This window comes from Oreochromis aureus, linkage group 12 (assembly GCF_013358895.1).
Source record: "Oreochromis aureus strain Israel breed Guangdong linkage group 12, ZZ_aureus, whole genome shotgun sequence".
NCBI lineage: Eukaryota > Metazoa > Chordata > Actinopteri > Cichliformes > Cichlidae > Oreochromis > Oreochromis aureus.
In genome coordinates, this window is record NC_052953.1 from 15,006,716 (window position 1) to 15,023,147 (window position 16,432).

Genomic DNA, 16,432 nt, shown 5'->3' on the forward strand with positions numbered 1-16,432 from the left:
CTACCAGAAACAGATGAATTACACATGTATACAGTGGCTGACTCTTCCATCATCTCCCTAAAAATAGATATCAACAGAAAAAGAAAAAGAAAATCAATCTGCGCTTCAACTGTGTTCAGCATGGGTTAATGCACCCAAATTGCACCAATCATAGCCTTATTCTAACACTGTAAGCCTATGAAAATGACTACTGAGACTTTTGATGGAAGGCCTGCAGAGAAGGGTAGGGGGGTGCACTTTTATCCATAACTTGTGGTTACCTAGGGGACTAGAACAAAAAGAGCATCAGTGAAGCACATTATCTTGTCAGGCCTTACATCACAGAAAAATGATCCTATTGTTGCCAGCAGAAGGTGTGAACGCCATCACCAGGTAGATGGAATATAACAGTAATGGTAATTTTCAGAGAAAAAAACCCCACACGCGCGCACACAACTTAAGCACATTAATGGAGAGATGTGATGATTTAAGTGCTGCAATTCTAGAGGAATTCAGTTTTAGACATTTCTGCTTAAACCTCAACGTTGTCATTGCAGATTCTATTATATATGTATTTCACGTTTACCAGACATGAAAGAAGCAATATAAGCAATATGTGTGCTGTCATTGGCATTGTGGAGATGCCCATCTAAACTATTTGTCTGTAATAATCCAAACTATCTCTGGGACTGCATACTTTATGGTAAGAAAAAAAATTTTTGTCTTGTGTTCTGTATGTCACTGAAAACTGGATCCATTATTAGTTTGTCAGAAATCTTAAAAGTGGCATGATAGCAGGTAAAAGTCAGGATATTTAAAATTCTAACAAAATGAAAATCAATAGTAAGAAATGCACAGTAGCACCTCCTAGCGGCCAGATGGTATTCTGTCATGATTCAATTCCAGAAAGAAATTCAACAAATACCCCCGTCATCGTTTACATAATATTTAAGGACAAAATGTGACCTACACATTAATAAGAATTATCCAAAAACAGTTTATTTATCATTTGAAAAAGAAGGATTTTCCTCACAACACCGGCAATTCTTATACCATGTGTAAAAGGAAAGAAAAATGTGCAATAATAACAAAAAAAAGATGTAAACAATTAAAATAATAAATACAGCATATATGAAAAAAAAATATTGCTGCATTGACAGAAATATTCTTATGAAGTAAGGCTATTTTTAGTGCTCCATTATTCACAAGGAGCCACTTCAAGTGATCTTTCGCTAGTTAAGCGAATGTGTAAGCCATTACACTATGGAGAAGTAACAAAATTTGAGTTTGAGTAGTAACAAAATTAAGTGGTATCCCAATATTTGCTGGTGTAAATTGGGTGGCTATAAACCTTTGATCAGTAGGCAAAATATTTTGCATGAAAGTTGCATGAGCAGATTTTCTATAGGACAATTCTATAGGAAGTCAGGAGTTAACAGAAATTACCTTTACACCAAAGTCATTTTACTCCATTAAGATTGTGAAAAAGCCTTAAAAATACCATTTATCAAATGTTAAAGCATTCAGACACATGACTAAGTAGTAACTCACTATGCCAGTCATGATAATTAAAAATTAAAGTAGCATTTATGCTTTTAAATGATTATTTACATAAAGTGTTATAGTTAAGTGGTAATTAATTTGATTTGAATATTTTTCCCAATTTTGGACCTAAAGCCTGTCTGACTGTACATTCCTGTTGCTTTGTTCCTTCATCCACCACAAAACCATTAATGCAACTTCATGTATGCATCGCTCTCAAAATAGTGTTAAATGAAAGTAGTCTGTCGAGTTAGTGCACAGCTCCTTCATATGGATCTTTCTGCAAATAATACCAAAGTGTCTTTTAGGTGTCCAAGATCACTGTTTACCCAATATTTTCTTTTGCTTCTAGTCCATATAATTAAACTGCATTGGCAAACCTTCAGTCCTGAACCTGAAGGACTCAGGAAATGTCCTAGTGTGTATTGGTGTCAAAAAAAGACAATAAAGACCGATGTCTGCAGTTCTGATCCATCGTGCAACAGCAGGTGTTAGTAGAGTTTGACTCCAGAACATCTCAGCAGCCAGGAAATGCCATCCAAAAGCCCCGACAGGGATTCTGCCACTGTATCCTGTACCTGTTTATGAAAGAGAGAAATAGGTTGAAAAGCTCCACAAGCTGAACTTTGGATGGAAAAGCTTTCACCTGATCAAATATCAAGCAATTACCATCCATGGGTTAGGCAGGTGGGGTAGGCCGAGTCTCTTTGCCATGTCAACACAGGGAGTTCGACACATGGATCTGGTGCTGGGAGTCCGAACTCTTTCTGGTTGTTCTCTTGAGATGCATGAGAGCACCAGCAGAGGTTTGGATGTGGAACCCCTACTGCAGTTTAGCACAGCTCGAATCTGGACTCCCTCAGACTTCTCACCACCTATTGACAACATGAACCATGAACCTATTGCAAATGTTCTGCATTGATCAGTCAAAAACCATTGAGTATGATGTGTCATTGCACTACACTGCAAAAAAAGATGTGTTATTTTACCTCTCCCAGGTTCTGCATTGGCAACATAGATGAACCCATCCACCACTTGGCACACCTGCTGAACCTGAGGAGCAGGAACACACACTGGGTCCCCTGAGTCGTCATTTCCTTCAAAGGTAAAGAGTTTATTGCTGATGCTCTCCTGTTGCACTCTGGCTCTTTCTCTCTCTGCCCTACAGACACAAAAACACAAAGATTAATAACTGCAAAAAGGATGAGAAACAACTGTGACTCATACAGCAACAAACAAAGTGCTCACCTGTTGGTTGAATACAGAGTGAGGATATTAAATTTGTGTTGGTTATTGAACATGTAACTTATCCCCGAGCCAATACCTGAAATAAACAAAGGTTTACATATGTTTGTTTGTATTCTTTGGGTAGATAAGCTGCGTGTATGTAGTGAGCTAGTGCCATCTAGTGGTAGACAATACACATAGCAAGTAAACTTATCTGTTGATTAATTCTGTGATTAAAATGCACTGATGTAATTTCTGTAACACATTATTACACATTGCCTTTAAAATAATCACATTTTAGTAAGTAAAGAATAAACTACAATTTAAAATTGATTAAAAGGGAAAATCAGCCACTATATTATGCATCATGATGAGAAAAATACCATGAGAAGCTTATCCCTTAGAGCAGTGTTATCTTACCATTTATCTGTCTGTGTGGAGTGCCTGACACAGGAAGTATATCTGGAGCATGCATAAGCCTTGTGACTAAAGAGACATCCAGCTGCTCCATGCCAGGACCAAACATGGCATAACGTGGTTCAGACGCGGGTACCAGGGACTGAAAAAATGAGGTCACCACCTCATATGCTGGTCGTGAAGGAAGCCACTGCTGTCTGGAAGATGGGCAACCTTTCAGGTATCTGTTGACACACAAGGTTTGCTCAGAAATGTTTCCAGGAAACTGACAGTAATGCAGGACAACAGGGGGATACTCACTCAGACATGTAGTCAAATTTCAGTTTTATTCCTTCATTTCCCTCTTCTCTATCGTCCAGGCTCTCGTCTTCACTTATCAGCGGTGCATCCAGCAAGTCTGGATGGGGTATGGTCACATGATCAATGGAGGGCCAGTATGGCATGTCCCGCAATAGGAAGTATCTCCACAGTAATGGATCTCTAACCATGGCACTCCAGTAACGACTTGTGGCTCCAAGGTGGCAGAGATCCGCAGGAGAGAGAAAGGTCATGATCAGAAACTGTACATCCACCTTCGGGAGGAATGACGGAGCACAATTATTTTGATTTTCCTATATCAACAATAAATATTTGTAGATTAAAATTCCTAGTTAAAACAATTGTGTGTATTTATTTAAATATAGATTGGAAGGGGATAATGGACAATCACTAATACAAGCAATTCTATAATCAGCTGATATACTTCAAAGATAAGCCAAAGGAAGTGAAAACTTAAATAACCACATTTCCACTAAGGTGTTGCAGCTCAAGCTAAAGTTAATTATTCAGTTACCAGTTGGTTACTGCTTTTGCGGTAACCAACATAACTAAGGAGGACATAGACTTTAGAGCCGATGAGCCTATGCAGCTCACATTTTGGGAATTACTCCTCATGCCTCACTGGAACTAAAATGAGTTCATTCATTAGCTTGTGCAGATAGTTTCAAAGTGTGACCCTACTTGAAAACTGCAAAACAAACAAAAATGTCTTGAAAATATTCTGTGCTCACAGTCAGCTGTCCCAGTGTATGGTGAGGAAATGTGTCTCACTTTGGCACTTTTCATAATTGTGGCTACAATTACCTATGAGTGTACTACGCGAGTATCTGCAATTGGTTTAAAGTAGTTTGTTTATCCTTAAACTTGTTGTGTAGCCTGTAACGCTAGCCCAAGTGTAAAGGTTTAGTAATCATATAGGATTGACTCTTGTAGTACTCTTTACTCCCATGTTTTTTTAATTGGAATACCAAAGTGACTTGATCCAAATGCCCCCCTCTCAAAGTTGGTAGCAGGAAAAACTACAGAATTTCCCTGTAGTTCAGTTGACACGTTCATTATTACACTGCTTGACTCGGATGCCACTGGCACAAATATGTGCAATTTTTATTTAAAGTGACATTTTCAGTCCTTTTGAGTGGGCTTCTAAAGCCCACTTCCATGTAGAAAAAAAAGGGGGGAGACATGCATTACAGTATTCCTGCTCAGAATGGTGTAGTCGAGGCATGTCAAATCGGGGGGGGGGGGCAATGACAACTACTTTGGAAGCCTACAAGTTGAACGCGACACTTACACTGAGCATCTATCATTTCTTTCTATAAACAGCTTTCGGACTGTGTGCAGAACCTGAAGAGGTCAACATTATCCTTTTAGGCTTGTCCTGTCTGAATGACTGACACATAGGCTACATATAGGTAGAGGTAGACAGACTTCATGTCTCCTGTGAATGACTCTTATGCGACTTACCGGTAAGGTATCCAAAAGTCCGTACTGTTGTTCTTCTTTTCCCGAGTCTCCAACTGCCAAGTCGGCTTCGACAACTTTATCAGGGAAATAGCGGTCTCTAAACCGCCTGAGGCTGCGGATCACCACAGACTCCAGCTGCTGGATCTTTTCAGCCATGTCTTAATTTGTGTGTCATATGCGAATAAACGCTGTGTACAACTAAACACTATGAACCAAGGAAATGCCAATACCGATGTTTTCCTGTCACTTCCTCATTATTGGGCAGCAGTGGAGCATTGTGGGTATTGTAGTTCAGTATCATCAAACAAAACAGCAATACGTAGTAAAGGGAAATATGGAAGGCAAACTAGGAACATTTTCTTAAAACAAAGCACGTTTATTGTCAACAAGGACATAAAACAAACAAAATGATAGATTTTTTTTTGCCCAAACAACACAGTTTCTCTATTAATAGTTACACTATCAATGTTATTCAAGTTGCAGAAAAATGGAAGTTGCAATAGATGAAAATACAAGTGGTGCATTACAAAGCTGGTATGAACAAACCTGAACATACTTTGAATTGGTCATTAATACGTCACTGACAAACAGTTCGAACACCTTTCTTTGCCTTCTGTGTGTATACTTTATACACAAATTCAAATAATGCATATGCTATTTTAATATATTAAAAGCATAACAAAAATGGCAACAAAACAATAAATAAATGTTAATGTGCAATGTCTCATTTCCAGCTGTATTATCTTTAAACTTGTTACAATCTTAAAATGAAAGGTCAATTTTTCTTTTTTATTATTCATAACCTCTTTAGTAATATTAATGCTATTGTGACACATTCTTAGAGCAAAACAAGTGCCCCAATCAACAGTCTGGAATCAGAGTGGCCACTGCTTTTTCAGCAGGCCAGGGCAAATAATTATTCAACAGCCTCTTGTGCAGCCCTATTACAATGCTTGTCTTATACTCTAACTTCTCATTCATCTGCTTTGGCCTGGGCTGTTTGGCATAGGATTAGGTTGCCTGTAGACACTGATCCAGCATCTCCTTTCTTCACATTCACTCTCTCCCTGTGCCTCCCCATAAACTTTCACAAGACTGCACCCCATCCGATGGGCTCCATTTTTATTTGGGATTGACACATTTGAATATTGAACTTTGATCTGTTCCTGAGGGCAATTTTAACAGAGAAGCTATATTTTTCACTGTAAAATACTGAGGATTTCCTTGGCATTCTCTGTGTTCCAGCCCTGGCCTTGGAGAGGGCCCTCACAGGCAAGCACATATTTGTTGAGGATCTGTGTGCCAATGTCCCGAAACTGGAGGCGATCTTCTTTGTGCTCCGTAGTGTCAGCGCTGCAGTCCTCATACTTGACTGCCCAGAAACACATTTCGCCAATGTACATCATTGTCAACAGGTGTGTGTCTGAGAAAATGCCTGACCCAAAAGATAAACCGGTAGTTAGTAAGACCAGCTGGCGACAACAAAACAGATTGTTCAAAAATTTCTGTGTCAGTTTTCAGTCATCCTGGTCATTGTAGTATTAGAAGAAGAAAAACAAAAAGTGAAGGATTTCTTTAACTCTGTTGAAGACTTTTCACGTCTCATCCCAGAGGCTTCTTCACTTTGGCTTCTGTATGTAGAGCCCCCGGTATTTAAACCCTAGTGGGGGTTGTCCTTTAGGAGGTGGTTGCTGACCACTATTAATCATGTAAATCACCAAACAAGCCAAGGTGAGCCATAACCAGATGATATGTTGGGGCAGGTTTTTTCCGAAGTGTCACCTGAAACTTCTGGTGGCAATGATCCACGCCTTTTTTCACATTTGTACACCTAATTCTGTACCTGTACCCATTAATAAGTATGGGACTCTCCATCTTTTGGTTTTAGAATTGAAAAGCCTCTGGGATGAGAGGCAAAGCAGCTTCGACGACTTTAAATAAGTCCAGTTGCTTTTTTTTTAAATCTCCTAAGATTTTCAAAGATATAAGTAGGGTCACAAATTAGAAGTAAAAAACTGTTTTACTAAGGACTTCAGCCCCCAAACCGCATTTAATAATCCCTGCCAATGATTACTCTGGGATGTAATTCTCAGTAACCACATTGATTAGCAAAAACTCTCGTCTCCAAGGACACAAGAGATTCCAGCCAAGCTGTCACGTTTCTCCCCACCACAATATAACACAAACATCCGATCACATAACTGGGGAGGTCGTGGGTTTAAGTGTTTTGCTCCAGTCTATCACGTCTATAATAAATAACATATTTACCTTCAGATAAGATGTTTGCTGTAGCAGTGTCATGTAGCACCACACCATCATTGAGCTTCACAGAATTTCTCACCTGCAGCATCCGCATCAGGTATCGCACACCTTCCTGAATACACTGGGTCAAAAATGTGTTTAGCATTAAAAAAGCAACATAAAAAAAGTGGTAAACGATTGGTTTTAATCAAAGTAAAGTTGTATGGCCAACAATGAATGAAACTCCTTAGATCTCTGCATTGTTTGTTACCTTAAGGAATGTTTCCTTGTTTTTCTTGATCCATTGTTTTCGCTGATGAAGGGTATGACAGTACATATACAGCAGAGCTCCACGTCTCCAGTAGAGACATTCTAACAGCTCTAAACCCAACACAGACTGCACCTAACATAAACCAAAAGACATGAATATCAATATCAGACACTCAATGATGCCTCATCCATCCATCTTTATTTATAAAGCACTTTAAAGCCATGTGTCCAAGTGTGAGTACTGTAACCACAAATCAAAGGGAAAATTCAAGTTGAACTGACGTCCTACTGAAAGTAGGATAATTACTGGATAATTAATCAGACCAAGAAAGAACACATGGACATAATCTTAACAGAAAAAAGGAGCGTCTGCTCCTCTTTTATACCCATTAGGTTGTGGGATTGTGTCCCCATATAGTAACCTTTATAGTCTTATACTGTAATAACCAGACTACATGACAGTTTGTGATTTGATACAAAGTACACTATTCATAAAACGGAGTAGAAGACAACACATCAACACCAAAACTGGTTTGAGACAAACACAAACCTCTTGTGCTGGTGCAAGCCGTGCTGCCAAAACTTCAGGTTCAGTCAGATCTTGAAGAAGCTGCTGAATTTTAAATGGTGAACAGTCCTCAGGGAACTCCTGGTCCACCAGTTTATTCTCTTCATAAAAAGTGATGTCTAGAATCACCTAAATGATGAAAAATAAAATAACAAAAAAAAGGTAAAACTGAATGATGTGTTAAAATTGTCATAAACATTTTGCCTGCTCTATGTATAACTTTGCGAAATAGGATAAAAGGCCTATAATACACCTGCCAGCTGTTGCTCCTTCTTAAAAGTATTTAAGAAAACTATTTAAGGGGAAAAAAACAAAGGTTTGGAGATATCGGTATCTAATCTGGAGCTGTAACACAACATAAGCACGCACAACAAAAATTAAACTGAATTGAATTTAGATCACATAAAGCAATTTCCAATAATGCAGTCACTCATTTTACTGTCCCATCAGATCAGCTGCCTACTCAAAAAGTTTTTTTCTGTCTTTCAAAAAGCTTTAGTATGATACAACTTGAACCTCCTATGAGATGCATTTAGGGGAAATTTATGCCAGTTTGCATTAGACATCATTACAATGTCACACAGAGGCTGTAAATCATTAAAGGAACAAAGTGAACAGAACTAAAATACTCATAATTAGAGGGTTTTTATTTCAGACAAAGTTTCCATGTTTTCCTGATATGAGCTCTGTAATTATGTCAAAATTTAGATAAGAGATAAACAGAAAACAGCAGCAACTGCAAAGACGACACTTTCAATGGACTCATTATAGAAGACACTATGTTAGCAACATTCACTAAGGCTGCAAATAACAATTAATTTGATAGTAGATCAAATCTGCCTAATTTTTCTTTGATTAGTCGATGATTATTTCAGTAATTCTTATCTACACTTCCTGTAGGCAAACCTCTTATTCTAGGCTCCAGTACCTTACCTGCTCAAGTCTGCCCAACTGTGAATACCCTGTTGTCTTGTCCCACAGCAAATTAAAATAATGACCCAGGAAACATATGAATTTGAAAATAATCAAATGGTTCTTTTGACATTACTCAATAGAACCATCAGAATAAAAATGAAATAAATCAAAATGTTAGGTAATATAAATTAATTTGCTAGTAGTATTTAAACAAAGAAAAAATGTGCAAGTAGGAAACTAAAAATGGTTTCTATCCATAAGTTCAAATAAAGCTTTGAGATCTTTGAGATGATGTTCCCAGCTGTTAATAACCATGCTAAAGATGTTCTCTGTCCTGACTTTAGCCATTTGACAGGTGCATTAGCCTCTATACAGGACAAAGTCATCTATACGCCTGTGCTCAACACTTAAGAAAATACAATTCTGCATCAACAAATTTTTATAGTCGATGCCAGTGATTATGGCGACAAATCGTTGCAGCCCTAAAATTCACAGGAAATTATTTTCAGACAGTATAGAAAATTGCTTAGCGTTTATTACTGAATAGATGGTGCATTTTGTCTGTGACAAAACATTTATGTTACACTACTTTACAAACTTAGCTACAATTCTTGACATGTAACTAGCCTTTGCCTGCTCTATGTTCACCTACTCAAGCCAGAGTGAATGTAGATGAGCAGACAGATTTACTTTTTTTATATAAACTCCCTTATTGTACAACTGCATTTTATAACTTGCTTCTAGCTATACATGACAATTTAGTCTGTTACACAGACACTAAACCAACAAATCTGGGTATTCAATCCCCTGGACGTGTGTGCACAGCGCTAAACTTAAACTGTAAAAGTAAAGAGACTGAAATGTGTTCAGTTTTTACTTTGGAGAGATGACCGTTTTTTAGTGGCTGCATAGTGTAGTGGTTTACACGTCCATCTAACAAATAAAAGACCCCTGGTTTGATTTTGGGAGGAGACACAAATCCCCTTGGGGTTGCAAAAAAGTAAAAATATGTGTGTGAGAAACCAACTGTGGTGACCCCTTATGAAAATGGGAACACCTGAAAGTATCTTTAAGAGATGCAGGGTTTATACTAAAATGTAGATACAACAATAACCTACCTACTGCAAACCTGTCACTTTCTGCTTCCGCCTTCTAAAATGTGAGAATGATTTAGACATTTTATATTTGCGTTTAAGACTGCTACGCAGTGTAAGAAAAATTACCTTGTGTTCAGAATAACTGAGTAGGGTATTTTATCCTGCTTTCTGTGGTTTTGGTAAAAAAAATTACTAGTAGTTTAAAAAAAAATGCCTCATGTTACTGACTACTTAAAAAAATTTTACTGAAACGCAAGACATTAAATACATTTTGACGGAAGGAAGTACCTGTGTGTAATCCTGCAGCAGCTTGGATAGGTTGCTACTCTCTCCTCCTTGTCTGTAAAAGCTTTTCAACTTGTCTAGTATGGCAGATGCATTCTGTAAATAGTCATCATCTACGGAAGAACCATATGTTAACATATTACCCAAGTACAAATCTAAACTCATGAAAAATCCCGAGTTACACATGTTAAGGTACGCGATTGTTGATCGAGACTTTATAATCATTCACAATCTTTATCCACCACCATTCGACTCATGCCAAGGAAAAAAAATTATATTTTAGCATAAAACATAAGCTGACTAGCCCATGCGAGCATTCACAGATAAACATAAGGCCAGAAATGCGCACTAACACGGTGGCGTTTGAGGTTGCGATACAAGTTAAAGTAAAAAAGTTAACGACACCATTTAACATTCAATAAGGACAATGCAGATGCTTCGTTGCTTTATTGATGACAGCCGTTTAGCTAGCATTACCAGCCATCATGTGTCATACCTTCACATATGTCAACAATACTGCATTTTAGCTAACGTTAGCAGTTAACTCAAAAAACCCGAGTGAAATACAAACATAACTCCGCGAGTTATGTACATTGTCCTGCAACGTTGCTAACCACTAATTATAATTAACTAACTGCATATGCACTGATGTGTTCAGAAAGGTTTTTGTTTTTATTTTTTGCCAAAATGCAACATTTCACCAGACAGCAGCTGTTGTCATGGTTGCAAGCTAACGTACGCTGGAAGTTAGCTTGATTGCTTGCTTGCTAGTCGATTCCTTAACCAACACTGTTTGCCACGTACTGAATGAATTGCCGAAAGACAAACAAATAAACAGTGTAATCGATACCTTGCTTTTCAGCTCTGAGACTCGAACACTTGATGTCTAACTCAAATATTCTTCTCTCCAACTCGAAACCTTGTCGTCTGTAGTCGTCGGCCATGACTAAAAGTACCAGTCACGGGAGCCACGGATTTTACTCACGTGCTCAAAGAATTTTCAATTTCCGTTTCTGTGCATGCACGCGCACGGCCGTAGCATTATACCAGTAAATCATCCCTGTCTTTGAAAAAAACGTTAACTTTAAACTGTAAACATACGTGTACTTTTAGATAGTGTGGTGGTGCTGACAGCTGAAGGGAGCGTGCGTGCTATAAAGTTAGACGTCTGCTGGGGCGACTTTGGAAAATAATAACTCAAACAGTAGGAAATAAACTGTTGGTAGCCGGTTAGAATAAAAAAAAGGAAAAAAGGGTGGTGGTGGGGGGTTAGTCAGTTTTTAGTTAATTGGTCCTATGCAATGATTCTACCAGGCCAGAAACCGTTTCTATTAGGTGGAAAATACACAAAGTGGAAAAATAAATTTCAAAGGAGGGATGAAAGAAATGATCAGTGGGTTTTCGCTTGAAATGTCAGGGGTGCACGCAGAGGAAAGATATGAGAAATATAGGGGTGAGCTACAGATTTCTGATTGTTGGAGAGGGCATATTGCTGGAACCTGTTTGTGGATACAAATTAAATGAGGAAAATAGAAGGGGAAATTCTGTGCAACATGAGGCAGACTGGGAAAAATCATGGTATTGCAAGAAGTGCGTTGCAAACTGCTGAGACAGACTCCACGGTGTAGGACATCTGCCTTGTGCCTCCTCAACATTGTGTTTTCATGGGGCAGAAGGGCAAATAACTAAAAACTAAATTTTTTTTGAGCTGGGTCACCACAGTGGATCTTCATCATCCATTTCAATCCATCTCTTCCATTCTCTGCTGTCACACCAACCCACTGCATGTCCTCTTTCACTACATCCATAAACCTTGTCTGTGGTCTTTCTCTTTTCTTCCTGTTTGACAGCTCCATAGTCAGAATACTTTAGCCTGTATGCACTATCCCTCCGCATGTGTCCAGACCATCTCATCTCAGCTTTCCTCTCTAACTTTGTCTCCAAATGGCTCCACCTCTTGTCTATGCTTTTCTCTCATTCACACACGTATTCAGTCTTGCATCTACTGACTTTCATCACTCTTTCAATAGGGTTGTTGAAAGCTTCAGAAAAAATATTCTGCTGGTGGAAATGTAGGAAGCTGCAATTAGATTGCTTTGTGCAAATGAAACACTAAAGTTTTATCAAATGAAAAGGCCTAGCCTTTTTGGCAGTTGAGTTCTGGAAGTTTCCAAAGAGTTAATATAGGCTTTCCAAATTCAGAGGAATTGGGTTTTAATGCATCATGATTTGTTTACTATGTCAAAATTCTAATGAAAAAAAAATGAGAATGCCTTCACAATACCACTCTGCATTTAATTAGCTATTATTAATCTCTGTCTCTCTTCCACAGCATGTCTTTTGTCTTGTCTCCTTCCCCTCACCCCCAACTCTGATGGCCGCCCCTCCCTGAGCCTGGTTCTGCTGGAGGTTTCTTCCTGTTAAAAGGGAGTTTTCCTTCCCAATGTCGCCAAAGTACTTGCTCATAGCACGTCGTCTTTTGTCAGTTGTTGGGGTTGTTCTGCATTATTGTAGGGTTTTATCTTTTAATACTAAACACCAGGAGGCAATTTCTGTTTTGAAATATGGTTTCTATATAAATAAAATGAATTTAATCGATTGTGAAACTGTCTTTGTGTGCCAGCAGATGTTGGGATTGAAAGCATTGATGGCGTGGATAAGATTAGGTGGAAAATGTAGATTTGCATGTGCCATTTGGCAGGATCCTGTGCCACTGCATCCTCGGTGAGAGCTGAATCATCAATGGTGAGAATGGGATGCAGTGGGGAAACAGATTGCACATTGCTCTCATGCATTGCATGCTGTGTCAGGGAAATTAATGTTTTATTCGTGGACCTTTGAATATAGTATAGCCCTACTAAAAAAAGAACAAGAGAACAAGGGTAGTATTGGGCTTTCCCAAACGGCAATGACGCTACAGCACCAACAGTAGGCGGCAATGCACTTAAACATGCCTAGCTTACCAGGGGGAAAAAAAGATAACGAAGAAGAGTTTCTCCTTCCATCCTGCTTGAAAACAACAGCCAATAGCGTCGTGGCGCCGAGCGGGGCTTGCGTTTAGCCACATTTTGCGACCCTCAGCTAGCTCGGTTAAAGGTCCAGTCAGCGCTCACCCTGCATCTCCGCCCACCCCAAGTTTGTAGCTCCAAATCATGGCGGCCCTCAAAGCTTTGTGCAGAGCGGAAAATATACTTTTGAAAACCTACCACAGAACCAAATTAAACTTCGCCATCCACCAATTGAGCAAGGTCAGTATAACAGCGACGTTAACCCGTTGTAAGAAGGTTGAGATGATGTTCCTGCAAAAAAGACGACAATATAATAATTAAACTCTCATTAAAGTATTGGTTACATTTGAAATGAAACCATTAACCAAGCTTCGCGTCGTTTATATTTTAAGTTTGCATTTCTGTGTTATTGTGGGCTGACCTCAGCCTGCAGGGCGCACAACCTTGCGGATACGCGCAATACAACACATTTGGCAATCCTTTCAAAAACTGCTGCCAAGATCGAGAAAGGCGTGAATAAAATGATTCAGGTCATTTGATCAGACTAAGGTATGTGTAGTTGTATTGTAGGGAAAAATGATCACAAGTGCGCGTAACTCAACACCACGTAATCTTAGATTTAGATCTAAACACCTGCCACAAAACTTTCAAAAACATGTTCCAATATTATAGAGTCGATAATGTGAAGCTCGTTTTGTTAACTAATAAAAAGCTTATTTGTAACAATGTATTTGTGTGTAATGACAAGAACATTGTGAACTTAAGCTTTCTCTTGAATGCTAGTTAATCATCACCCACACAGTAAGCACCGTGTGATTGCAGCAATCTGCGTGATATCTTAGATTTTAACAGCCCTTCATGGTTGAACTTGCGTTTAACTACTGTCTGAGATATGAGATTTTACAAAAGACAGCAGCTCGCATTGGCCTGACGCAGGGTTTTAAACACATGATTTTAAACCTGAATCCTCTGCTGACTGTTGGTTTTTGGCTCTTGGCTGTGTGCTATCATAATCTCCCCTCCTTTTGTTGCAGGATTTGTTCAACAGTTAGGTTTACTTTTCCTTTCTTCCACAGAATAAATTGGATTTGAACTGTGCAAGCATGTCATTAGGTTTTAAGCCTTATTCTTTTGTGCTTCTATTTAGAATTTACATGTTTGGTTTTTTTTGGTGTTGCTGAAACAGCATTTTTTATGAATGCAAATTTGCTGTTTTTCATGCTTTTGTGCTTTCTACAGACCTGTGGCTCTTACTTTTCCACATCAAGTCAGAAAAATTCAAAGTTCTACTCAGATCCTGTAGAAGCAGTTAAAGATATCCATAATGGAGCTACCATTCTTGTGGGAGGTAATGTATAGTACTTTCACAAACATACTGTAACAAGTCAGATAGGACTGCTTGGTTTATGATGATTTTGTTCACCTAACAATACGTTATGCTTTATATTTTACATACACTCACTGGATACTATGAGGAACCTTGGTATTACTGTGTTAGATCCTCTTATAGCTTCATATTTCTTCATGGCATAGACTCATCAAGGTGCTGGAAACAAAAACAAGCTCCACATCTGTGATGCAAATCTCTCATTCCATCACATCCCAAAAGTGCTCTACTAACTGTGGAGGCCATTTGATTACAGTGATGAGTACTCATTGTCATGTTCAAGAACACAATTATAGGTCATTTGTACTTTGTGGCATTGTTTGTTATCATGCTGGAAGCAGCTATCAGAAGCCCCGTGGTTGTAAAGGGGTGGACACAGTCAACAACAATAATATTCCTGTAGCTTGTGGTAGTGCTGGGCGATATGACGATATATATCGTGTGGACGATAGAAAAGTGTCTATCGTGCCATTTGTCTTCTATCGTTTCTAACCCTAATTTTATAAATTATTACCTAAAATATATCATTAACCCTTTACAACCGGTCGGAGCAGGCACGCTCCGTTTTGCCTAACTATTTTTAAATCCCTGTAGAACTGTAACCACGTAAGGTAGCGCAATAATTTTGTTTGCATATGAAACCGTAGGAGTTGTACTTACATCTTATTCCATTAGCTTGCCCTAGGTCACGGTTTCCTTCCACATATAGCTTTGCAAAAATTGCATAAAAAGCACTTCCATCAACAAAAACATAATATTCCAGAAACACGCTTTGCCGATCTGATCAGCTGTTCATAACACTTCCTACGTTGGAATATAAATCAGCGTGAACTATCGCATGTCCGCCATTACCTGTCCGAAACCGGAAGTTACGTCATTTTCGCGGAAAATGTAGTTTTTTTTACCTTCAAAGCCTATGTTGGTGTTTTTAAAAGTCATGCTTGACTTTATGCTTTTCTGTATCGTTTCTGGGATGCTTAGAAGTCAAATTACACTGTTGGAAATAGTTTATTTTGATGCACATGCTTTTTTTTGCCAATTTGCATTATAATATTTATTTTCATTTTTCCTGTAGTATATAAAAATTAGTGTATCTCAAAAATAAAACTATGAAGACACTCAAAATAAATTTCTCGTGGTTGGAAACTATTTTGTGCAACTTTTTTGCATTAACAGTTTTGAGGGATAAGCCTCTTAAATTTCTCTAACTAGAAATATATGTAAAAAAACAAAACAAAAACGACTTTCAATTTTTTTTTCTAGTTTATTGCACTTTTTTGCAATTTATGTAGTTACTATGGACTTAATGCATACATATTATCCAAATTTGGGCTATAACGGTTGTATTGATGTATAGCAACTTGAAATGCTCCCACAAATGGCACTACAGCATGTAAAATGTAAAGATAAGCTCTGGCGGACTTGGTTCTATGGTAGGTCTTAAAGCAGGGGTGTCAAACTCAAATACACAGTGGGCCAAAATTCAAAACTGGAACAAAGTCGCGGGCTAACGTTAATATTTATTGAAATATATTTATTCCTCCAGATATAAGAATGAATCTTTTCTTATGGACTCAAACACATTTTGCTGAAAAACTGAATATGGAACAAGCAAAGCTTAATACTAAACAATATATATATTAGCTGTATAATACCAGTAGGCCAGCTCTAATAGTAATTTGGTATGGCTTCGCGGGCCAAATGTAATTAGGCT

General features: G+C 38.3%; 3 protein-coding genes across 3 annotated transcripts in view; 1 reads left to right on the forward strand and 2 right to left on the reverse strand.

Annotated features, from left to right (window-relative positions):
• Window positions 1-956: 956 nt before the first annotated feature.
• On the reverse strand, window positions 957-5,208 carry fbxo4 (F-box protein 4). The gene is made up of 7 exons (XM_031727379.2): window positions 4,948-5,208; window positions 3,466-3,737; window positions 3,169-3,389; window positions 2,770-2,845; window positions 2,511-2,683; window positions 2,191-2,396; window positions 957-2,099 (listed from the first exon to the last, which is right to left on the reverse strand). Exons 1-7 carry the CDS (start codon window positions 5,101-5,103, stop codon window positions 2,013-2,015), a joined length of 1,191 nt encoding a protein of 396 aa, XP_031583239.1. The 5' UTR covers window positions 5,104-5,208; the 3' UTR covers window positions 957-2,012.
• A 94-nt stretch (window positions 5,209-5,302) lies between these two features.
• Window positions 5,303-11,440, reverse strand: c12h5orf51 (chromosome 12 C5orf51 homolog). The gene is made up of 6 exons (XM_031727380.2): window positions 11,174-11,440; window positions 10,327-10,436; window positions 8,009-8,155; window positions 7,460-7,591; window positions 7,216-7,330; window positions 5,303-6,382 (listed from the first exon to the last, which is right to left on the reverse strand). Exons 1-6 carry the CDS (start codon window positions 11,265-11,267, stop codon window positions 6,147-6,149), a joined length of 834 nt encoding a protein of 277 aa, XP_031583240.1. The 5' UTR covers window positions 11,268-11,440; the 3' UTR covers window positions 5,303-6,146.
• Window positions 11,441-13,326: 1,886 nt separating this feature from the next.
• oxct1a (3-oxoacid CoA transferase 1a) overlaps window positions 13,327-16,432 on the forward strand; it is a 54,275-nt gene continuing 51,169 nt past the window's right edge. Inside the window, exons 1-2 of the mRNA XM_031727381.2 lie at window positions 13,327-13,571; window positions 14,571-14,679. Coding sequence (XP_031583241.1) covers window positions 13,476-13,571; window positions 14,571-14,679 — 205 coding nt within the window. The 5' untranslated portion in view covers window positions 13,327-13,475. The remainder of the gene's footprint in view (window positions 13,572-14,570; window positions 14,680-16,432) is intronic.